A 25,913-nucleotide genomic window follows, 5' to 3' on the forward strand; every position below is an offset into this window, starting at 1 on the left:
TCATTCTGTTTTCGGTAAGGACATCATTTCTTGGTACTTGCGAAGATCATAAGGCACACTACATACTACATACTCCTTTATTCGTTCCGACCTCCTTGATAGCATCTGTTCCTCTGTGCTTCTGTGTCTTCATTTTATTGGGTTGATTTTACTGTCAATTAGTTCTTATTTTTATGAAGCTTTTTAAAACATTCACTTGGAATCTTCTGTCAGTTCTGTCTTAATTTTTTTCTGTGTGATATCATTTCAGATATGTTAAGGATATCATAACTCTAGTTATACAACTTCAATTCCTTTAGTCCCTCTTCATAGGACTTAGTTTTTGGTCCTGGATCAGCCTCACTGCTCTTCTCTGAATCAGTTCCAATTTGAATGCTTTTTAAAGTGTAGTGTCCAGAACGAGGCACAGTGATCAAGGTAGAGGTGGACCACTGCAGAGCAAAGTAGAATGAATTAGAATGAATTAGAAACTAAGTTTCTACTGACACAGCCAAAAATTGCATTGTATAACCAAAGTGTATAACCAAAGAACTTTTTCATAAGTAATAAATCAAATCTCTAATTGCAAGCCACCCATACACACAATAGTTGTCCATTTGAGTTTTTTCTATATATTTAATTTTGTATTCCTCTCTCTTAAATCACATGCCTTTTCCTTACTTTCAGTATTATTTCTATCTTTTAGGGTGTTAGCTATCCTATCCAATTTAGTGCCAAGTGCAAATTGTTACAGTAAAAATGGTGAAGAGTGCAAAGGCCAGGACTGAATCTAGTGGTGTCCCATTCAATACATTCTCCAGCTTGAGGAAGAACCATTGATGAGCATTCTTTGAGTACAGTTTTCAGATCAGCTTTCAGCTTTATTTCTGCTTAATTATCATGACATCCAGCTCATCAAATATAAGATAAGGTTAGTCTAGGAAGCCTTGTTCTTGATGAATCCATGCTGACTTCTGGTGATCACAGTATTGTTTTCAGTATGGTTACAGATTATGATCTGCTCTACAAGCCTCCCAGCTATTGATGTTAGACTGACTAGTGTGGATTTCTTTAGATTCTCTTTTTACCTCTATATAAATTGGTGTAATATTTGCCTTTATCCTATCACCTGGCACTTCATCGGTTGTTCTGGATTTCTTAAGTAATATATAAAGATTAAACTGGTCCATAAGGAACTTCTTTCAGTGCCCTAGATTAAAACATTAAAAATGAATAATTATTCTGACATTTTTTTTATTAATCAGACTTTAATCCTGCCTCTTGATTCTGCTTTGAGAAACACATATTCTCTTATTAGAAAAAAGTAAAGCAAATGTTCTTTCACAAACATTTGTTTCCTATTAGCATTTTGCGATCTCTTAAGAACTGATGTACAAATTATTTTCTTTTTATTTTAAACCTATATGAGGAAGCATTTTGTTATATACTGCAGAGGTCCCCAACCTTTTGGGCACCAGGGACCAGAACCGTGGAGAGATGCTTTTCTGTGGACCGGAGGGTGCCTACATTCTGTGGATGGGGCTTTGCTTGTTTGTGCGGACCGGTTGCTGGCATGTCACAGACCGGTACTGGTCCACGGACCGGGGTTTGGGGACCCCTGATCTACTGAATGCTTTGCCAAACTCAAATCATTCTGAATTTTATTTTTTCTGATTGCATGTCTACAATTCCAAACTACCTGTATTTCTTCTTTGGTAACCTATCTAGTTTTTTACCCTTTATTCATGTCATTTTTTATTTTAGATTTTCAATTAAGTTTTTTGTGCTACCTTATTGGCACCCTCTGCTTCTTCCTCCTCCTGCTTCTCCTCTAGATTGTTTGCTATTGTATTTTATTGTATTTTCCTGAATTCCTACCACATATCGTCCAGCTTTAAATTCTACTTATAATTTATCTCTGGTTGTTAAAATCCACTTTCCTGGTACTTGGGTTTAATTTCTCTTTAAATCAATATCTCCAGTATTATATTGTCACTTCCAGCCAGCATTCATGCTCCTTCCTTTTTCTTAATTAAGTCATCTCAGTTGGCTAGCATTGATTTAAGGATAGCTGATCACTTGTATGTTACTCTTTGAAGAAGCAAATTATCAGCAAGACAAGTCAGGAATTTCTTAGAAGGACCATGTGTGGCATGTTTCTAGAAGCATCATCATCTCTTGGATGGCAGTATTAGACATCAGTAATAGTGTTTCTTTTATTTATGCCTCCTCTTATTTTAACCCTGATTTCCTCAATAGTCTTGCTGGGTTTATTTATTTTATGATTCTGAATCAGCAGTAGATACTTAGAAGTTCTCTTCCTTTTGCATTATTTCTGTGCATTGTTCAGTTCTTATATTCCTTTTTTGTTAATAGTTTTATTGAAGTTTTTAATAAACAGAGAAAAAATAGAAACTAAATTAGAAAAAAATTCAGAAGATGCAGAAAAAAGAAAAGAAAAAAAGTAGAAAAAGAAAGAAAGAAAAGGGAAAGATGGGCAATAAGAAAGACGTGGCATCAAACCTTTTTCACACCTAGCATAAACTAAGATATGTTCATCCTTTTTTAAATTTACAAATAAGAAAACTCTTTTCCCCAAGGTCTGACTTTTAGGGATACACAATCCAGAAATCATCTTTTCAAGTCTAGTTTTGCAAAAAGTCCATTAGTAATTACCAGAAATATCCCTGATCAAGTAGTCCAATGTTATATTCCTTCTTTTACTCTGCACAGTTTTGACCTTTAAATCTTTATTATGGTATCATAGGATTTGACCTTTCGTCACTTTTTGGCATTTGAAAGGAGTCTTCAGAGCTTTTACCAGCCAACTTGTAAATCCCATAAAGAAGTATCATCCAGTATTTGTTTCTGCATGTTCTGTTCTTCCCATTGTGGCATTGTCTATAATTTCTTCTTGCAGCTGTTCCATGTTCAGATCCTTTTTTAAAAAATTTGTCTTTTGTATTTCCATTTTGGTAATCACAATTTTATTGTTTTCCATGTCTTCGAACTATAATATCCAAGATGAATGTGTGTAGTTTTTCTCATCTTCTAAAAGTTTGTCTATTGAAATCTATTCATTCTATTATTAATATTTCAGTTTTAAGATAAGAAAAAGTTATAGCCAGCTTAACCATTTTAACTCATTTTCTCCCTTGTTGTTTATTTCCCTCTAGTGTCCATTTACAACCTTCATCAAGCCTCAGTTACTAATTATGGGATTACAAGTAGTTGTCGACTTTTGACTACAATTGAGCCCAAAATTTCTGTTGCTGAGACATTTGCTAAGTAAATTTTGCCCCATTTTACAACCTTTCTTTCCACAGCTGTTAAGTGAATCACTGAAATTGTTAAGTGGTGACGCATTTGTTAAGTGAATCTGGCTTCGCCATTGACTACTTGTCAGAAGGTCGCAAAATATGATCACATGACCCCAGGACACTGCAACTGTCATAAATATGAGCCAGTTGCCAGGCATTTGAATTTTGATCACCTAACTATGGGGATGCTACAATGATTGCAAGTGTGAAAAATAGTCATAAGTCACTTTTTTTCCAGTGCTGTTGTAACTTTGAATGGTCAGTAAATGAACTGTTCTAAGTCAAAGGCTACCTGTAGTTGCATTCTAGTTATTTTCCATAAATACATTATTTAATTATATATTTGGTTTTCAAATCTTGGGAGAGATCTCTCTCCCAAACCATTTAAAATTTCTTAGATCAAAATATTTTATTTAATTTTATTTGGGTTTTGCCAGTTATGTATTACTTTAAATTCTTATTCAAAATTTCTTAAATTAAAAAAAAAGGTAAAACTAACCAGATGTCAAGTTAAGCTTGCCATTTTGAATATCTCTACTATCAATAAAGTGGTTAAATTGAATATTTCTGAAGTGGGTTTGGATAGTTTACTATCTTTATGAAAGGCTTTGAGAGCAAAGAGCAAAGATTTTACTGAGAGCAAAAATGTAATCTCTTTAGGCTCCTCATGCTTAATTTCATGAAAGTTTTATGATCTTCTCATGAGCTGCCATTCAGAGCAGTTGTAGATGATCTCCCATTCTCTCCTTCCCTGGAGTGATTTAAAGGACCAGCCTACACGCAGGTCTTTTATTTTTCATAGCGGTTGCCATCTATGTTCATTCTTATATTCCAGTCATCAGAGCTGTCCCACAATATTTCCCTAGGTAAAAGGTAAAGGTTCCCCCTCACATGCGTGCTAGTCGTTTCCAACTCTAGGGGCCGGTGCTCATCTCCATTTCAAAGCTGAAGAGCCAGCGCTTGTCCGAGGACGTCTCCGTGGTCATGTGGCCAGCATGACTAGACGCCAAAGGCGCACGGAACGCTGTTACCTTCCCACCGCAAAAGTCCCTATTTTTCTACTTGCATTTTTACATCCTTTCGATCTGCTAGGTTGGCAGAAGCTGGGACGAGTAACAGGCACTCACTCTGCTACGCGGCACTCGGGATTCGACCCACCAAATATTTCCCTAATGTCCATTAAATCATTTTTGTTTATATCTGCTAGGAATTCAATTCCTCTTATCCCTTTTTCCATATTCTAAAGGCCAGTATAAAACACAATAAGATTTTATCTGAGAAGAGAGCACTACCATCATTGTTGAACTCTGTCAAGGTCATTCATATGCTATTTTTTTCTATTCTGAAATATTCAATGTATTATTTTATATGAAATTCATTGAGTAAATACAGGTAATCCTCGAGTTACGAGCGTTCGAAGTTACGTGATGAGCACCCCTTAGTGCTTATGAGCAAGTCCTGAAGCTACGAATATTGCAGTACCATGGCAGTCGTTCACCCTTACAAGTGACTTCAGTGGCACTGCAACATGCACCCTATTCCCCCCCCCACTCCTCACAACTGCTTCCCCCTCCCTCCCTTCTGCACCAGTCTCACTTACCTTGCAAACGTCCTCTCTGTCACGGTTTCTTTCCCTTTGAGGGAGAGGAGAGTCGGCTTGGAAATGTTTTTTGCAACGAGAATGGAAGTTTCTGGAGCTCGTGATCTTGTGCGAGTGTTTGAAGTTGCGCCAAATCATGGAACTCAGAAACTTTCATTCTCTATGCGAAAGGTGCCTGTGTCCTGCTCCTGGCCCCAAACTCCTTTCTCCCTGACGGCAGGCCCAAAGCCTTCAACTGAGGGAGAAGGCCAGGCCTCTTGCACCCGCGTCCAGCCCGCCAGAGGTCACTGCACTGGGGGAGAAAGTGACCCTGTTGTCCTTGGAGCCCTCCTCCAAGCGGCCCAGAATGGAGGCCGGGGGAGGCTTCTGCATTTCTCTGGAGGTTGGATCCAGCCCTCGGAGGACTGTCCCAAGCTGCTGTCACCCGGAACAGAACTTTCAAGGGCCTGATCAAAGTCTCGGAGGCGTTTTCCTTGCCGTTTGCACCAGGAACAGAGGTTGGGGGGGAGGTTTCTGCATGCTTCCGGAGCTCCGTTCTTGGGGGCAGCAGCTTGGAGCACTCCTCCAAGGGCTGGATCAAACCTCTGGAGGCATGCAGAAGCCGCCCCCAACTTCTGTTCCTGGTAGAAACGGCTAGGAAAATGCCTCCAAGGCTTGGATCAGGCCCTTGAAAGCTCCGTTCTGGGCAGCAGCAGCTTGGAGCAGTCCTCTGAGGGCTGGATCCAACCTCCGGAGGCATGTGAAAGCCCTTCAATCTCTGTTCCTGGTGCAAACGGCTAGGAAAACCCCTCTGAGGCTTGGATCAGGCCCTTGGAAGTTTCCGCATCCTGCTATGGCCCAATCCGGGCTCCGGAGGCATTTTCCAGGTAGCTGCCACTTGGATCTAAGACTGAGGGATGCTCCCGTGGCCTGATCCAGGCTCTGGAGGCATTTTCCAAGCCTCTGCTGCCTAGATTTCAGGCCGGGGAATGCTTCCGCCCCCGCCCCACCCCTGGCAGCCCAATCCAGGCTCCAGAGGCCTTTTACAGACTGCTGCTGCCTGGATTTGAGGCTGGGGAACGCTTCTGCAGCCCGATCTGGGCTCTGGAGGCTGCGGAAGCGTTCCCCAGCCTCAAATCCAGGTGGCAGTGGCCAGGAAAAGGCCTCTGGAGCCCAGATTGGGCCACGGGAGGGGGGGCACGGAAGCATTCCCTGGACTCAAATCTGGGCGGCAACCTGAAAAAGGCCTCCAGAGCCCGGATTGGGCTGTGGGGAGGTGCGAAAGCATTCCCCAGCCTCAAATCTGGGCAGTAGCAGGAACCGCAGCAGAGAGGAGACGGTGTGTCCAGTGTGGCAGGAAGGGAGGGGGAAGCATGTGGTATCTTAGTGGGTCGGGGAGGCCTTGGGGGCCTGTTCCAGCACTAGGTCCTCCATGGCCTTCCCCACCTTGAGATACCTCATATTCGCTTAACGAGCCACACGCATTTTAACGAGCAAGGGAGTGATCTCGTACCGCAAACAATATTCACTCTACAAGTTTTCAGGTTACAAGTGGAATGGGCAGTCTCCATTATGCTCGTAACTGGAGGACTATCTGTACTGCAAATTTTCTCAGATTAAATTTTAAACTTTTAGTTGCTGTGGATTTCGGAGAGGAAACAGTAGAGTGTTTTTGTCTATCTTCTGCTCTCTCTTTCCAAATATAACAACAAATTGATACTTCCCATTCTTGTCTGTTCCGTTCTCTTGTAATTACAACTGGGAAAAGCTATGTGTATTTGTTTCTATATATAGGTTTTACTAGGGCTGTTAGATCTCAGTGGCAAAATCAGGACAATGACTAGATGGCAAAAAAAAGTCTATCTAACAGTTGTCTGAATATTTGTACCTCCAGGATTTGCAAATTCCTTAAAGCCATCTAATATTTCATATATATATATAATATATATATATATAAAATTTATTTTATTTTAATTCCATTTATATCCCGCCCTTCTCCGAAGACTCAGGGCGGCTTACAAGCTTAGCAGTAGCCTTCATTCTATGTATATGCCTGCTTATTAGGACTTTTGCCCCCCCCCCCCAAGCGGCATTATTACAAATCAATGAATTCATATTTGGTAAATTGTATTTCTCTGGGTCTTCTCTTACTCAGATCTCTTTTGTTCTTTCCCTTAAGCTGTTATCCTATCCTCATTCCTATTCCTTTTTGTATCTCTTTTTCTTCACAGATTAGTTCAGTTTCCCGTCTGCCATCAAGACTCAATGCTATACTCTTCAAGCTACAATTTAATGAACAGGTAGACAATATAAAGCCAGATATTGTTGCTGTTACAGCAGCCTGTGAGGAACTCCGCAATAGTGAGAACTTTGGTAGTCTTCTTTCCGTCATCCTACTTGTGGGCAACTACATGAATTCTGGCTCCATGAATGCTGGTGCCTTTGGATTCAACATTAGTTTCCTTTGCAAGGTAAATATGAGGAGAAAAGCCTGGGGAGGAATAAAAAAATAATAATCATCTTCTTGTGCATTGTTTACCAGTAGTCTTGTTCATATCTTCTAGCTTCGTGACACAAAGTCAGCTGATCAGAAGATGACCTTACTTCACTTCTTGGCAGAAACCTGTGAACTGCAGTATCCAGATATCCTGAATTTTCCTGATGAACTCATCCATGTGGAGAAAGCTTGTCAAGGTACCGTTTGGCATGTGTATGTGTGCGAAGATTGCAACAAACAGCTTTACTTCGTGGTTACCATATAGGTATTTTGCTTGTAATACTGTTCAGAATACTATTTGAAACTCTGTCGGGTGCTCTGAATGATGAATCAAAATATTTTCAACTCCCACCAATTCTTTTTTTCCTAGTTTCTCATAAACCTTTGGCCAAAATGTGCCAAATTAAATTGAAAATAACAGAATAACCGAGTTGGAAGGGATCTTTGAGGTCTTCTAATCCAAACCCCTGCTCAAGTAGGAGACCCTATACCAGGGGTCAACAACCTGAAACAGTGAAAGAGCCACTCGGAACCGGTTCCCTCACAAAAGGAAAAACTGGGAGCCGCAAAAAATGTGTGCGCATGTGCGTACATGCGCGCATGTGCAGAACAGGGTTTGACTGAAGAGTGGAGACAAGGCGAGATATGCACCTACCCTGCATATTTGAATTGATTGGTTGAACTTTTTTAGTCCCACTTTTTTGGGGGGGGACTGCACATGGCAGAGGACTGGGAGCTGCAGGAGACGGCTGAAAGAGCTGCATGCGGCTCCGGAGCCGTGGGTTGCAGATCTGTGCCCTATACCATTTCAGACATATGGCTGTCCAATCTCTTCTTAAAAACCTACAGGGTTGGTGGACCCATAACTTGTGGAGGCAAGTCATTCCACTGATTAATTGTTCTAACTGTCAGGAAATTTCTCCTTAGTTCTAGGTTGATTCTCTCCTTGATTGGTTTCCATCCATTACTTCTTATCCTGCCTTCAGGTTCTTTGGAAAATAGATTGACTCCCTCTTCTTTGTGGCAGCCCCTCAGATATTGGAACACTGCTATCGTATCACCCTTAGTCCTTCTTTTCCTTAAACTAGACATAATCCAATTCCTGCAATTGTTCTTCATATGATTTAGCTTGGATCTTCTTCTTATTTTTCTTTTCCAGCAGTGCTATGCTGCACTGGAATTTATAATCACATTTTTCAGAGTGTCCCTGAAAGAATTTTTAAAGATTTTCATCCATAGAATCTTTCCCAACCTCTGTCTAAGTTTGTTGAAATCAGTTATTTTAAAGTCTAAGACAATTGTTTGATTTTGTTCTATTGCTTGTGTCTGCTTTATATTGAATTCGAATCTGACACAATTACGCTTCCCCAAATTTTGAAATCTTTGAAGGTTATGAATAATGAATTTAGTATGTCAGTGCAATACAGTAGCTCCCCTCTTAGATCAATAAACCAGGGACATAATCTAGTATCTAAGAATCCAAGATTCCTGAGACTGATATATTGATAGACTTTACTAACACTCTTCAGAAGGTCCTTGCCAGACTTCAGCATTGGGCCCTAGCCAACAAGATGCAATTCAGTGGTGAGAAAATTAAGGACCTGCACTTAGGCAGGAAAAATCAAATGGTATAGAATATAGATGGTACCTGGTTTATAGCAATAATCTAGGTATCCTAGTAGATCTAATGAACCAGCTAGCATGGTGCTTCAGCTGCCAAAAAAGCCAATGCAGTCCTAGGCTGCATCAACAGAGTGATAGCATGAAGTTCACAAGAAGTGATAGTGCCGCTTTATAATGCATTAGTGAGGCCACACTTGGAACAGTGCGTCGAGGTCTGGTTGGCACAATACAAAAAATAAAATAAAAACGCTGAAACCCTAGAAAGAGTGTAGAAAAGAGCAACAGATGATAAGGGCTCTAGAGGCTAAACCATATGATGAACAATTAAGGGAACTAGTTATGCCTAGCCTAATGAAGAGAAGGACTAGGGGTGACGTGATAACTGTCTTTCCGTACTTGAGGGGCTGTTACAGAGAAGAGGCGCGGTTGACTTATTCTCCAAAGCACCTCAGGGCAGGACAAGAAGCAATGGGTGGAAGCTCGTTAAGGAGAGATTCAACCTGGAACTAAGGAGAAATTTATCAATCAATTAATCCTGATGTTGTTGATGCCCCATCTCTGGAGGTTTTCAAGAATGGGTGGGACAACCATTTGTCTGGGATGGTAAGGTCTCCTGACTTGGGCCGGGGGTTGAACTAGAAGTCCTTCAAGATCCCTTCCAGTCTATGATTCTCTGATTCTACACCTTGTAGAATATAATGATTGTAACTATGATTTATATGTACACTGTGAGCTTATGCACCAGAGATAATAGAATAATTAGATAATAGATTATAGATAGATAATAGATAATTAATAGATTGTTCTGTTCTGTTCTGTTCTATTTTCTACCTCTTAGAATAATTTTGTTGACTGTTAATGTTGACTCAGTCAGTTGTGACTCAGGCCACCTAGGCAGATGCAGATTTCAATGAAGTCCTTTCCTGCCCTGCTGTCCCACAACAAATGGCCCTACAACAGCCAGTAAAGTTTAAACCCCAAACTTTCCCGAAGACAGCCACCCGCAATCAGTGCAACACAGTCCCACAAACTAAAGCCCAAAGTCACCAGAACTGATTTCACAAGGCAAGGAGGAAGTCTATAGCCCAAAAAAAGGTGCAAAGTCCACAAGGCAAGGTCCATAAGTCATAAACAAGGTTGAAGCTCCAAAAGGCAAGGCCCATAGTCCAAAAGCAAGGTCGGAGTCCACAGGGCAAAAACATGATGCAAAGCAGAGATTGCAAAGGCCAGGGAAGTGTGTGCCGAAGCAGAACAATTGTTCCCAACAAAGACACCCTCCCCTGATTAAATCATCTCAAGCCAGGTGTTCCTTGGCAGGAGGGGTGGGGCGGCCTCCTCACCAGCACCCTTGCAGACCACCGTTGAGCTTCTCTCCACTCCATTCTCTGTATGCCCTCAAGATTGAATGGGGGAGGCAGCTGTTCCTCATCAAAGGGAATCTGCTGCCTCTCATCACCACTGCCTGCCTGCCTGCCGCCCATCCTCCCCTGTGTTTGTGAGGGCAGGCATCTCCCCATCTGATCGAACCACCTCCCCCAGTGCCAGAGGGGCCTGGAACAGCATCATCCTCAGTTCCTGGGCTCTCCAGACATTCCAGGGGAGATGTGCCATCCCCATCAGATGGTCCCGGTTCCTCCTCCTCCTCCTCCTCCAAACCGGGATTTGATGGGGCCATTGCCCAGCTAGATTCAACAGAGCTCCACAAGTGGCAGCTTTACGTTTAAATCAGGGGCTGTGGTGACTCTTATGGTTAGGATGCTGAGTCAGAAGACCAATAAGAGATCTACAGCTTGGCAGTTCTAAATCCAATAACGTGAGCTGCACGACGACGGAATGAGTTCCCAACCATTTGTCCCAGCTCCTTCTCTCCTTAACAGTTTGAAAGCGTGTAAATTCAAGTAGATGAATAGATACCACTTCAGTGGGAAAATAACAAGAGACATAAAGGAGCCCTCTTGCGCATCCCCTGGGCAACTATAATGTCACTGGCTAATCCTTTCAATCCGGAAGTGCCTTGGTAGGTATTTCTGACACAAATGTAGTAGTATGTTCAAATCATTGAAGCTGTGCCAGTCAAAGAATACAATAAACTTAAAAGGCAAAGGAAAAAAAGTGCCATAACACTATGAAGACCCTTAGTCACAACCCGTTCACTTCTTCAACTAGGCAAGTACAGCCCAGATCAGTTTCAGACTATTTCCTTTTTGGGATGTGGGGAAAGCAAATTATCTTCATTAAGTAGATTTGGGGAGTGCAGGCAGGTGTGTATTATTTTTAGATGATACTTGTAATGTCAGCTTCGGTCAGAACTGTATAGTTTTGTTATCTATGAAAACAGAATTTCAGCTTCTGCTTTCTTCATATATATGGAATGAGCAGGAGTAAAATCTTCTCTGCGGGTTTGCATCATTCTATTTTGTTATCCTTCCTGTTTCCATTGTTGTTTTCTTTCCTGAAAGAAGTGTTAGATCTATGTTTGGACTTAGTGTCTGTCATAGCAGGAAGTGTGGAGAGGAAAATATAAAAATTGATAGCTGCAGATGTTCGTTACGATCACTAATTTATAATTGGACTATGATGAAGAAAAATTATGTTTGGTCTCTTATAATCATGTATCCCCCCCCCCCGGTCCAGATTTTCTCTGACCACCTAAGCCCAATGAAATAAGCTTATTCCTAAATCTCAGTCATGTTGTTTTATGCTGAGAGTGGTATATAACCTAAAGCTGTAATATAGATGGCAATGCTTGTCTTATTTCTCACAAACTTAGATATTCTTAGCCAAGTCAGTTTTTATCTCTCTTTTTCATTTTTTTTATCTGTTTACAATATATACAGGCTTGTTACTAGGATTACAGGTATGTTTTTTAGTGTCTTGAATGCTCTGAAAACAATATTCAAATGTTAAATAACATTATTATTTTAGCTTTGGAAATGATCAGTGCTAATGACTGCAAAAATCTGGTATATATAGAATTATATAACTTCCTGTCATATATGCTGTTGCCTTTAATTCCAGGCCTTCTCCTTTGCTGATATAATCCATCACTTTATTGCACTTTCTCACTGACAAACACTGCTCTTCAGCCAAGAGTCACATACAGCCAACTCTTTGGGCATTCCTGAGCATATATATTAATGGGACAGTAGTATTTCTGAATATGCAGTTCTTTAAATATCCTAGCTAATCATTGTGGATGATGCATGCTGGTTCTGAAGTCACAATTCTGTGAATTCATATTTGTCCCTCTGGTTACACAAAGGAGTCTGCATGGTTTGATATAGAGCAGCTTGAAAAGAAGGGACTACGTGCACTGCCTTTGTTGTACTGCAACTGACTTTTGCCTTTGTTGCCAGGCTTTCTCATCTTCGCTGCTACAACAGCAGACTGATTATGCCTCCTCAGTGAATCAGCAGATTGCTGATACTATGTATTGCCTGCTGCCCCAGCTTGTGATTTTTGTAAAACATACAAATAGTATAGCTGGGATTTATTTATTTAATTTATATGCTGCCCGTCTCACTATCAAAAGAGGCTCATTTAAAGATCTCTTGTCATTTCAAAAAAAACCTTTTTAATTTCCTACACTCTACCCCACCATTTATTTTTATTTATTATTAAATTTGTATGCTGCTTAACTTCCAATGACTTTGAAGTTTGCCCTCGAAATCCATGAATTCAATACTTCTTCCTCCCCAAGCAATTGAGGAGCACTGGAAAATTGGAAATAAGACAAGTTAGAAATACATACTTTATATTACCCCATTTTAAATCAGATTTGGATTTTTATACCAAATTAGAGCATAACCCTAATTTTTTTTCCTCAGTTCTGTAATTTTTTTTTAGCTTTCCTAAGTTTTCTTTCCTGTTCAACTTGAACACAAATAGAAACTGTCCCATGAAGTAATATTAATCAGACTAACCCTTCTCAATTAAGAGAAGCTGGTAGTCCAAAGAATATACTGGCTGGCTTCCTAGAGAATGTGACTACAGTAAATAAAAAAAAAACTATTCTTTTAGCTGACATTTAATTATTCCTGCAATTCTGCTGCATTGTCTCTTTTTCTTCCCCAAGTTTCTGCTGAAATTTTGCGGAAAAGTCTGGACCAGATGAAGAAACAGATTTCAGATCTACAGCATGATGTTAACAATTTCCCCAATAGTACAGAAGAGAAGGACAAATTTGTGGAGAAAATGACCATATCCTTCAAAAATGTGCATTGAGAAATGTTGAAAATAACCTATGAAAGAAAGAATCTTATTTATGATAGAGGGACAAAAATCACTGGTTTTAGAGGAAAACACGGGATGTTTGCAAAGATCAGCTGTTAGAAAACCAAGTTCTCTAGCGCTATCAGTATAGGTGCTTACTAATGCAAGTATTACCAGACTTTGAATAATGAATTACCACTCTTGTATTATTTTTTTCTGAGAATCCTAGTTTTCATTATAAAGTACAGCAAATTTTGTCTTTTAAGGTTTCTTAAAGTGGCATTAATATATCACTGTTTATCGACATACTTTAGTAGTATTAGAAAGATACACTGTACCAAAAGAGTTTCATTTTTCCCCAAGGTAATGACAGTAATAGGAAGCCTTAGTGAGTGACATACTGTATATTTGTTGATACTGTGTCTTTGAGTAGTCTCCCATTCAAACAGTTGAAAGCACAAAGTGTATAACTCTTCCTGGTGTCTCTTTGGGTGACTTGCAGGCAGAAGAACCAGGTGCAAATAAATAAAGCTTATTTGCCATGGTCTGTGTATATCCGGGGTTGCACCTGTGTAACCTGTTCTTCCAAAATATTCCATAGTTAAACCCACAGAAGTCCTGTCCCCTAGACACATTCATGTAGCATGGACATTTACCGTCTCCCCTTTTTAGTTTATCATCCTGTGGTTAATTGATGCTAGGCAAAATTGCACAGATTACATCCTGAAACACTATAATTAAGTCCTCACTTGAGATTTTGAGTGATTTTTAACATAACATATAAATCACTTGATTACTGGCTTCCATTTCACTTTGGTTGTTTACACAAATTTGGTTTTGGTAGTGGCAAACATCTTGCCCTCTAGATTTAGTAATCATGGGACAAAATGACATTGTGATTAAAAATTACTCTTGTATAGAAGGTTAATATCTGTTTCTCATTACATCAGGGCATTGTTTTCTATTTTTATCTTGCTTTATGAATTTAGAAGTAATTTCTTTTAAAGGGCTAAAATTTGGCTTGGCAACACGTTTTCAGTAGGGTATCTTGCCTCTGATATTTGCCTCCCATGTATGGTAAGTCATTTTCACAAGAACCATTTCTCCAAAATTTGTTGAAAGATGCTTATTACATTTCTAAGATGTATCTTTAGAAAGCTCTAGAAAGGGCTGGGACATCTTTTGTTGAGGACTTCTTGGCTCACCTCCTAGGTGATTTTGCTACACTCCAATGTGAGTGATACATAGAGAGGAATGAAGTTGATGAATAACAATAGATTCCTTATCTGTAACTGGTTTGCTTGCTTATTTTGAGTGGTTATTGGATTTTACACAAGGTGCCCGTCTTTGCTGCAAATGCTCTTTTTTTATCAAAATAAGTCATCTAGAATAAAACAATTTTAAGAATTTGGAAGATGGTAAACAAATTGTTCTATGTTCTAAGTATACAATATGAAGGGATGGAGTTCCTACCAAAAATTCAATTACCAAATGTTGTAGTATAATGGTTTGCAGAGACACAAACCTACACATTAATACATGTATAAATGTTGAGAGGACGATAATTAGAAACATTCGCTTGTAAGAGAGAATTCTCCTAAATCCCCTTCCCTCCCTCCCTGAAGCATTTTTCATTTTGGGATGGCATTTCTTCCTGGTGCAAGTAGCAATTAAGGTGGTGAACTTCTTAAAAATGGTTTTAAAAACCATTGGACATCACAGGAGTACAGCATTTTCATTTATATACTACAGCCTTTGCAAGAGAGATTCAAAAAGGATTCTGGAAAAAAATAGCCATTAAAACCAATAGAGAGGATACTCTGTATTATAATCTTGAACATATGAATTAAGGGTGTTACTATCATCAGAAATGCAGGGGAACATGCCTCTAGAAATGAGCTCCTTTTGGTGTTCAGAGAGAACCCAATGAGCTGGAGAGAGTGCGTTTAGCCCTCACATTTGATGTTATTCCAACAGATAATTATTGATAAGATTAAGCAGCAAGTACCCAGATGATTTTTTGCAATGAAAGGCTGCTTATTTATGTATTGAATCATTTTACTTTGCTCTTTAAAATATATAACTTATGAATTAATAACCTGCAGTATATTTAAAATAGCTTTAATAATAAATTAACACTTTATTGGTACAATCATATCAATAAATTAAAATTTTGAAATAGCTATGATTGCTTAAAGGCCCCTGAGGTAAAGCAGCTATAGCTGAGTCCTCCCTTTGTGCCCTATGAAGAGTTGCAGTCAGAAAAGTAAATTATTTGCAGTCAGCAATGACCTTTCCAATGGCCAGAAGTCAATGGAATATAAAAATGAGGTGAATCACAATGACCTAATCAGAATTTATTTTGCAAGAAAAAGCTTTGTTACATTACGACTGTGTTTAATTCCTGCTAGTTAATTGTGTGGTGTTATTTTGTCAAACTTATACATAAAAGGGTGGGATAAGAATCTGAAACTAAAAATACAAAAAAACCAAACTTTTAGCAATTTTAAAGCAATCAACTTATTCTCAGAAAGTATGCTTACAATTTGTTAGAAGTCTTTAACTCTAGTCTTACAGCTTTGTTAAGGGAGCCCAAGAACAGTATGAGAAGTTACGAATGATGCATGCAAATATGGAAAACCTTTATAAGGAATTAGGACAATACTTCCTCTTTGACACCAATAAGATATCTATTGAGGAGTTCTTCACAAATCTGCGCAATTTCAAAAATATGTTTGTGGTGAGCATCCATTTTAATTACAATATGTAATTTCATATTATATATTTAATTACAATATGAGCACCTTTTTATTTGAGCTGTGCCTTTTACATCAAACAAAGCAACAGTAAAATACCTTGAATTGTATTAAAACTTGTTAAATTGAATTTAAAAACTTAAATTGTATGACATAAGGAGGTGGCTATTTTCTGTTGCAAACCCTCCATATTTTGCTCCTATTGTGTTTTTATATGTTCTTGGATTTTTGGTCTTTCACACTTGATTTATCTATTTGTTTGCTTGCTTGTATAATTATTATATTTGTATATCACCAAAGGATTCATTTCCCAAGGATTCATAGGGTTATAATTGTCAACACTACCTGTAATTTGTAAGCTGGTTGATATTGATAGGAATCAGTTCAGTGTGCTGGACTGCTAAAGACAAATTTTTGAAAAATAGGTCAGTACTTAGCAGATAACAAATATTGCTAAATACATTCAGGTTCCATAAAAGTATGTCAATATCCATTATAAGTCTAAACACTCAAAACATTTCTTTAAAAGCTGTGTTGTAAAATAATGTAAGCCAGAGAAGTAGATTATAGAGAAATATAGTATATAGATGAGAGCTTATTGAGGTAGGGCTGTATTTAAACAGAATATTTGTAGTGAAAGTAATGTTCCTATTTTTATTTGAATAAAATAAAAATAAATTTAGGTAAATATGCTGAGGTATACCCTCCAGCATTTGGTTCTCAAGGATACATTACTTGTATATTTTGTGATTCCATTAATTTTTATGGATAAAAGTAGTAAATAAATCTATCGTTCATTAAACCCATCACTGTTTACTTACTTTGTCTTGCATGGTAGCCAGCATTGCATTCTTTTATTCTGCTAAATAAAAAAAATGCAATATGCATATAACAACACAGTAAGTTCATTGTTATGACTCTCCATTTGTGTATCTCATCACCTGTGTCTTAATTTTAGCAATGTGTGAAGGAGAATCAGAAAAGGCGTGAGATGGAGGAGAAGATGCGCAGAGCTAAACTAGCAAAAGAAAAAGCAGAGAAAGAACGTCAAGAAAAGCAAAAGAAGAGAGAACAATTGATTGATATGAATGCAGGTACTGTACAGAGGATATTGTGGCTTGGTATAAATTCCTTATCTCGGTGGACAACTGAGAAGGGAAGAAGAGACTTCTCCTCCTTGGTAATATCATAAGGGCACTACTTGATTGTGGCTCAGGATCCATCCAGTTTTCACTAAGGGCCAAATAAATAGGGATTATCTATAGGGATTTCCCCTCTGGTCTCAAGTTCTTTTCAAAGTCTCCTGGTCCTTGTCCACTTGCCTTTTAGTCCCTGTCTAAATTCTTCCCAGCAGAAAAGGGATCATTTCTAGTCAGCAGCTACAGTACATGACTGTGAGAACTACTGACTGTGTTTAATAGATTTAAAATAGCCTGCATTGGCCTCATTAGAGGACATTTATTTTAGGGATCATCTGTCTCCATAGCATCTGCCTGGCCAATTTGATCTTGCAATGTTGGCATGCTCTTGGTTCTTTTAATTAAATAATGTCATCTATTAGGACCCTGGAAGTGTGCTCTCTCTCTATATATATATTAATACCTGCCCTCTGCAATCAGGTTCCCCTCTCCCAGATCTAGATTCTGCTGTTGTTCAAAATAGCCCTGAAGAACCTGGGTCTTCATCCATGCTTTTGCTGAGAGAGAATGAAACCCTTTGCTTCTTTCCACCTGGTCTGAGTGCAGGCCATCTTTTATTGATTTATTGTAATTTCTTTGATTCTTCTGAGCTGCCCCAAATGGTTGGGAATTGGGCAGTATTCAAGTTTAGTAAATTATTATTAAAGGTTCTCCTCGATTAATAACCATAACTGACCATGCAATTTGGTTGTATATTATGAGGGTTGTAAAGTAGATCACCACGTGACTATGCCCATTTTTTTGTAGCGGTTGTTAAGCAATGCTGCATTTGTTAAATGAACCCACTGATTGTGATTGGGTCTTTTTTTGCCAGAAACAGGAAGTTTAGATTTAGATTTAGATTTTATTAGATTTATATACCGCCCTTTCCCGAAGGACTCAGGGCGGTTTACAGGGCATTTTAAAATCACATCAATATAAAATACAAAGTTAAAAGAGAATTAAAAGATTAAATTATCCCTGAAAATAAAACCCCAGTTAAAATTCTCAGCCTGGGTCAGAGAGCTCAAAGAGCCAAGTCTTCAGGTCCCGGCGGAATGAGCGTAGGTCAGGGGCAGTCCTGAGCTCCACGGGTAGCTGGTTCCAAAGGGCAGGCGCACCCACAGAAAAGGCCCTCTCCCTGGGTGTTATCCGCCGGCAATCTTTTACCACCGGCACCCTGAGAAGACCCTCCCTTTGCGAGCGCACTGGACGAAGGGAACTTGATGCTGGCAGCAGGTGTTCCCTCAAATATCCCGGACCCAAGCCATTTAGGGCTTTATAGGTCATCACCAGCACTTTGAATCTCACCCGGAGAGCAACCGGAAGCCAATGCAGCTCACGGAGTAGAGGTGTTACATGGGAGTATCGGGAGATAAAGGAGGGTTCTGTCAAAAATGTCATAAATCACAGTCACGTGACTGTGGGACTCTGCAAACAGCCATAAATAAGGACCAGTTGCTGAGCCCCCAAAATACAGTCACATGACCTTGGGGGAGGGAGGGATGTCGGAATATCAAATCTGGGTTATAAGTCTCTCTTTTGGAATCTCTCATAATTTCAAATGATAATTTCAAATTTCAAGCAGCTGGTCATAAGTCAAGGACTACTGGTATTTTTAAAGTCTGCTTTTCTTGGAAGACATTAATTGGAGAGAAAGGATGCATGAATGTGGCATATGTAAATGTAATGTGGACCTCAGCAATATATTCATCTCTTAGACCGACATTTATCTGTATATTTTTATCTTTCAAATTCCCTAATCTCTCAGGTATATGTAGTGTTTAAAGATGCTTCCAGATGGACAAATAGTTTTAATTAAAAAATATTTTTATGGTAAGCTACACTGTATACAGACATACACATATCCATCCACTAATTCATGTTTGAAAATCCAAAAAAATGCAAGTTTGAAAGATGGAAAATGCATAACAAAACCTCCACTTGAAGCATACTTTAATACGTGCTGTATATTATACTGTTTTATTTCCATACAATTCTATACATGCTATATAGTAGAAATTTAAGGCATAAATTAGTATTAGTATAGGAATAAACTGTTTGAATGCAGTTTTTCATACATGATTACCATGTTCATATGTAGCAAAAGTTTTTATCTAATTCTTGTATTTTGTTTAATTATGAAATTGTCACTGTTCATTTCTTAGAGTATGACTCTTAGTACATAGTATTAGTACATTGTGTAGTATAAATGCAAGCACATTACACAGTGCTTATCTAATTGATAAAAAACAGATTAATCAGATTTCTCAGGAACTTATTTTCATATTGCAAAGAACATTCCTTTTGCCTTATTTTTGGAAGTCATTAATGAAGGCTGCGTTCTGTGGATCCATTGGCTTATATTAACATTTTCAGTTGATATGTTTAATTGACTTTGACTTTATAACCACAACTGAGCTCAGAATTTTAGTTGTAAGTTGCGGTCATACGTTGAGGCATTGACATGATGGCTTCCCTCAATGACTGCAATTCTGGCACTCTCAGGTTGTGATCATGCAGGTCATTAAGTGGAGTGCTGTGTGTCTTGGGGCAGGGCAGTAAAGGGCCATTAGCTACCTCAACCAGTTGTCACATCAACACTGGCGCCACTGCTGCCACTCACAAATGTCGCATCACACCATTACCCAGCATTCTTGAGGATCTGCTGCACACTTGTTTTCAGGCATTTCTTTCCTGCTGTTGAGGGCTTTTTAACACAAGAGGCAGTTGCTGGTTGCACACAGGCCTCGGTTCCCGGAGCCTGTTTGTGCATAGCTTCCAAATTCTTTGGAATTCTTTTATGGAAGTTCTGGCTTCCTAAGTTGTGCGGGGCTTCCGAAAACCCCAGAAACCACAACTTTGGAAGACTTTGGAGACACCACGAGAATTGACACAGAACCTCTGAAAGCTTCCTAAGGCTCTGGAAGCCCAGCATGACTTGGGGACGCCTCAACTGATGCAATTCGGGAAGCCTTTGGGAGCTCCTCCGAAACCTTCTGAAGTTGTGTGAGGGTTCAGAAAGCTCTGGAAGCCCGGCAGAACTTTAGAGGCCCTGGAAATGAAGGCTACTGCTAAGCTTGTAAGCCGCCCTGAGTCTTCGGAGAAGGGCGGGATATAAATGGAATTTAAAAAAAAACCTGGCGTGACTTTGAAAGGCTTCAGAGGCTCTGTAAGAGTTTGGATGCAGCCTCCCAAGGCTTCCCAATTCATGTGAAGCTTCCAAAGCCTGTTGAGGTTGCACGGGGACTCCCAAGTCTTCAGAACAAACTCTGTGGGATTTCTAAAAGCTTCAGGAGCTCTGCGCGGTCTCTGGGAAAGAAGGCCCGATTGCGAGCAGGAGCTGCCTCTTGGATGAGTTGCACAAAGTGGCACCTCTGGATGGCAGTGGCAGCACTAAGACTGAAGCAGAAGCTTGTGGCAATTGGGAGCTGGCTGAGACTGCTGAAGGCCCTAGGCCAGGGGTAGGCAACCTCGGCTCTTTTATGACTCATGGACTTCAACTCCCAGAATTCCTGAGCCAGCCATGCTGGCTCAGGAATTCTGGGAGTTGAAGTCCATGAGTCATAAAAGAGCCGAGGTTGCCTACCCCTGGCCTAGGCCAGTGGTGGCGAACCTATGGCACGTGTGCCAGAGGAGGCACTCGGAGCTCTCTCTGTTGGCACGCACGCCACCGCCACCAGCAGCAGGTCCCTCAGGCTGCCACCACTACCCGGAGCAGGAGCCCCACCCAGCACAAAGGAGGCGAAGCGGCTGACTACCAAGCTCGTGTAGAGGTGGCAGAGCAGAGGTCACCAGCCATTGTTGATTGGTGGACTGGAAAAAGAGGGGGAAGCATTTTACATGCGTGCATGTGCGCGCGGGGCCGTAAGCACACACGCGCTGCAAATGGAGCGGGGCTGGTGCCTGCGCGATGCGATACTAGCCCTGCCCCTTTCTTGTGTGGTACAGCGCCTTGTATCTGCACCCCGCGGCACAGCGGCGGCCGTTTTTGGACCTTGCCGCACGGTGGCTGGTTTTTGCGTGCCAGAGGCGCCTCCCTGCCCCCCCCCCACCTGAGGGCACCACAATGCTGATGCGGCCCTGGCACTTTGCGATAAATAAGTGGGTTTGGGGTTGCGGTTTGGGCACTCGGTCTCTGAAAGGTTCGCCATCACTTCCCTAGGCCTCATGCTGCGGTTGAGCGCTGGTCTGCAAAGCAGCCTAGATGGGGGGGAGAATCCAGGCAGGCAAGGTGAGTTGCAGCATGCCCACGGTCATGAGAGGGTGCATGTTCACAAGCGGCCAAATTTTGACCGTGTTGACCACTGGGTGCTTCAATGGCCGTTACTTCAGGCAGCGGCTGTAATTCCTTTGGTTCGGCATTTTTCTTAATTTCAAACAATTGCTGAACGAACGAGCATAGGTCAAGGACTACCTGTAGTCGACCGCACCTTTACGTATCGGTGCAGATTTGGGAGATTCTGGTTCTCCGCTTAAGTGGCCCTTTTCGAAAGGCAAATCTTCTGGATTACAGTGTTCCGTTTTATGCTATTTTCTTGCACAAATGGATATTTTTGCTGCCAAATAGATTCCTTTACTTAGATTTAATGGACTTTGGGATGATCAAGATCTGTCGCTTTTGCCAGAAAAATCCGACAGGTCTCTTCTCCTTTTCCTGTTACTTATTAATATCTAAAAGCTGCTTTGTTTCCCTGTCTCCCTTGTTGCAATCCTGCCTTTTCGGTTGCTCCCCACTCCTCTTCCCCTCCTCTCCCCTAATAATTAATTCTGCATACATAGGCAGTCCCTCTCTCAAGATTTTTCTTCCTGCATCTGATGAAGTGGCCTAGAAGCACAAAAGCTTGTGATTTATACATTTATTAGTGTTTCAGATGCCATAGGATTCTTGGCTTTCCTTTCCTTTCTTCTTTTTTTGCTGCAACAAAAAAAACCTGGCTCCCCTTTTCTTGGAACATACGGACTCAATTACCATACTTCTCTATTTCCTGACTCCCACAATTTCCTGCCATTTCTGTCTCCTTTGGAGTTGCTTGAAGTTGTGCTAAATGACATGCCGTTTGGTTTTCTTCACATTCTTTTTTTCCCCCTCCCCCCACGACCTTGTCTCGAATTGCTGCGGTAAAACACTGCTGCAGTGTTTAATATATCTGCAAAGTATCTGCACTTGGCCAAGTTAAGGAAAGGCTCCATAAGTTTCACAGAACCATTCCCATTCTGGCACAATGATTTCTCGCTGCTTGTAGTGACACATCTTTTATTTCTCTGGGGAGGGGTTTTTCCTCTGCTTTTGCTCGAACCCTTTTTTTTATTTTATTTTTTTTAAAACTTTAGGGATGGAGCCTTAAAATCCTTGCCCTGTGTTATAGTAATAATTTCCTGGGGTTGTTTTACTCTGATTCGCAAGGACCAAATTCATTCTTTAATGCGTCTCTTCTCTGAAAACATTCCTGTCTGAAATTCTGTACATTTCTTAGCACTACTATTGTTTTTCTTTTTTTCCTTTTTGTAATTTTTTTGGGAAGCCCAAAACAAAATGCAGGTTAGGTAATCAAGATTTATTTATTTATTTATTTACTTATGGGACTTATATGCCGCCCTATCTCCTGAAGGACTCAGGGCGGCTCACAACAATAAAACAGCTATAAAAAACAGTAATACAGATATTAAAAAAGAATTAAATTACAAAGCCCCATAATTAATTACTAAAACCAATAAAATTAAAACAATATTAAAAAACCCCATCCTCAGTCCAGGTCGGCCAGTTGGAAAAGATATGTCTCTAGGTCCCGAGAAAGGACCGGAGATCCTTTAAATACGGGAGTATTTAAATTTTGCCTTTGATAACTGACTTTCCCTCAAACGTGTCAACAGGTAGATGGAATGCCTGTTTAGCTGCCTCCCATCATCTACCACGTGGCTCTTTTTGATTGCCAGATGGTTCCAAACTCCTTTGTATCCATTTCTTTCAGGAGATGCCCAAGCTGTATTCCCTGAACCATGTTTCTAAAAGCGGTGAGATAAGATTTGGGGGTGTGAATGTGTACACAGATACACTGCCAACTTGTTGTCACCTTGTCATTTTTATTAAAAAGGCAGTGATTGAGATCACAAACTAACAACAGCTTGATCTGTCATTCCTTGTACAATTACAACATTTATGTCAGGGGTGTCAAACTGCCCAGCCCAGCCCATTGCCGGCAATTAGCGCAGGTTCGAGTCCCACCAGGCTCAAGGTTGACTCAGCCTTCCATCCTTCCGAGGTAGGTAAAATGAGGATCCAGATTGTTGGGGGCAATTAAGCTGACTTTGTAATAATGCCGCTTGGGGGGGAGGGGCTGGAAGCCCTAATAAGCAGGCATATACATAGAATGAAGGCTACTGCTAAGCACATTGATTTGTGCTTCTTAGTTTGTAAGCCGCCCTGAGTCTCCGGAGAAAGGCGGGATATAAATGGGATTTAAAAATAAAATAAAATGGCAAAACAGTCCCGATACGTCGCGTGATGTCACGATTTTGACATGTCTGATTTATGTGATGTTCCACATGAGGTTGCATCAGCAAAACTACTGAGTGTGACTATGCACACAGGTAAATGTAAGGCTAAACATAGCTTTCAAAATATCTACCCTACATACACTGAAAGGAGTTTGCTTCCTTTTGCTTAAGTAATGGGAAATGAGCAGCTGCATTGTATATGCCTTTTAATTCCAGTGCTGTAAAGCTGTGCTTCCTAATCACTGTCGGAACCATCTGTAATTGGGCCCTGTCTCCTTTTCCTAACCATGCCATGGACTCTTTTTGATGGAGTTGGGGGGGAAAATGCAATTTCTCTGCATTTTCGTTTGCTGTTCTTGAAGGTATTAATGAAGGCTTCCAGAATGGATTGGTATCACTTAGCCATTTATGCTGGCCAGCAGGTGGCAGTACAAACAATGGATTTAGTCTACCTAAACGCCAGCAGATGTTCTAATGTGATTTTATAGGTTTATGTTTTGTCAGGAGCTGTTACTATGGAAACCAGATTTTGCAAGCTGCTCATGAAGTTGCAGTTAACACATTCGGTGCCAGGTTGATGAGAGTTGGGGGAGGCAAACATTCAAGTGGAATAGGAAGTATTGTATTTTTCAGGGACTTTTCTTTTAGATGTATATTTGTAGAGTCTGTGTTAAAGACCTTGTATAATTTTATTTTCAAATATTTTACACACACCAATAGTTTTTATCGCATGTACTTCTCTGCCCTCTAAGATAGTGCTGGCTTTCTTGCTTCTGTTGAAAGAGATGCCAAGTTATGGTTTAAACCCATTTGTTCTTTTTCTTAAGCCTGCATTTAAGTATCTATGGAGATTCTCGACTCATCCAGGTCGTGGTTGTCCCAAAGGGGCTTTTTCAAGAGGCAACTGGACTTCCTTGTTTTTCTTTGAAGACCTTTCGCTTCTCATCCAAGAAGCTTCTTCAGCTCTGGCTGGATGGTGGGAAATAGAAAGATTTATACTCCTGCAGACAGCTGTCCATTTGCATTCTTTTAGTGAGTTGTTAAAGCTACCTGGAGGCTTATTTGTGTCTTCAGGGTCACCTGAATAGTGCAAATGGGTGTGGAGCCTTCTTGCAACTCTTGAAAGGTCTGTGTTGTAGACTGGAGATAGATGATTTCGGATCCCTCCCCATCTATTGAGGGAGGGCTGTTCAGTTTCGACATAGATGGCCTCTTTGAACCCTTTTTCAAACCAGCGGTCTTCTCTGTCCAAAATGTGGACTTTGCTATCTTCAAAAGAGTGGCCTTTGTCTTTTAAATGCAGATGGACTGCTGACTCTCGTCCTGAGGGGTTTGTTCTCCTATGTTGTGCCATACGTTTATGAAGTGGTGGTTTCGTTTCCCCGATGTACAGATCTGCACGTGGCTCACTGCATTGTACTGCGTATACCACGTTGCTCAGTTTTTGTCTGGGTGTTTTATCCTTGGGTTGGACAAGCTTCTGCCTTAGTGTATTCTTGGGTTTGAAGTGTGCACGCATGTCGTGTTGGTTGAAAATCCTCCTGAGCTTTTCCGATATTCTTGCAACATCATGCCATACGTTTTTTCATCTGTTACAGAGGTGCTCCTGCTAGGTCTTTTTTGAGATTTGATGGAGACCCACTTGGAATAGCCACATGTTCTGAGGGCTGTCTTGATTTTATTATTTAATTTCTTTTCCTTTTCCTTCTTTGCTGGTAGGCAGGCCTTCAGGTCTGTGGTGTAGGATTTTAATAGCTCCCATTTTGTGCTCCAGTGGATGGTGTGAATCAAAATGTAAATATTGATCCGTGTGAGTAGGTTTTCTGTAAATTTCAATGTTAAGGCTTCTGTCTTCCTTAATGTACACAGCACAGATCAGGAAGGCTAGACTATTTTCCTTAACATCTTCATGTGTGAATTTGATGGATCTGTCCCCCGAATTGATATGTTTGGTGAATGCTTCCAATTCCTGTGTTTTGTTCTTGACCCAAGTATCGTCCACATAGTTATACCAGTGAGTGGGTGGAATTCCTAGGAAGGAGTTTAAGGCTTTGGTTTCTACCTCTTCCATATAGAGATTGGCCACAATGGGGGACACAAGTGAGCCCATGGCGCAGCCGTGTTTTTGTCTGTAGAAACCTTCACTATATTGACAATACAGCGCAGGAATATCAGAAAAGCTCCCATCAGGATAGGAGTCAGCAGTCCATCTGCATTTAAAAGACAAAGGCCACTCTTTCGAAGACAGCAAAGTCCACATTTTGGACAGAG

General features: G+C 40.5%; 1 protein-coding gene across 1 annotated transcript in view; it reads left to right on the forward strand.

Annotated features, from left to right (window-relative positions):
* Positions 1-25,913, forward strand: part of DIAPH1 (diaphanous related formin 1) — a 99,229-nt gene that overhangs the window by 61,721 nt on the left and 11,595 nt on the right. The window contains exons 21-25 of the mRNA XM_081324764.1: positions 7,110-7,349; positions 7,443-7,572; positions 13,074-13,197; positions 15,785-15,950; positions 16,925-17,060. Coding sequence (XP_081180890.1) covers positions 7,110-7,349; positions 7,443-7,572; positions 13,074-13,197; positions 15,785-15,950; positions 16,925-17,060 — 796 coding nt within the window. The remainder of the gene's footprint in view (positions 1-7,109; positions 7,350-7,442; positions 7,573-13,073; positions 13,198-15,784; positions 15,951-16,924; positions 17,061-25,913) is intronic.

The sequence above is a fragment of the Vipera berus genome (genome assembly GCF_964194415.1).
Source record: "Vipera berus genome assembly, chromosome: 3".
NCBI lineage: Eukaryota > Metazoa > Chordata > Lepidosauria > Squamata > Viperidae > Vipera > Vipera berus.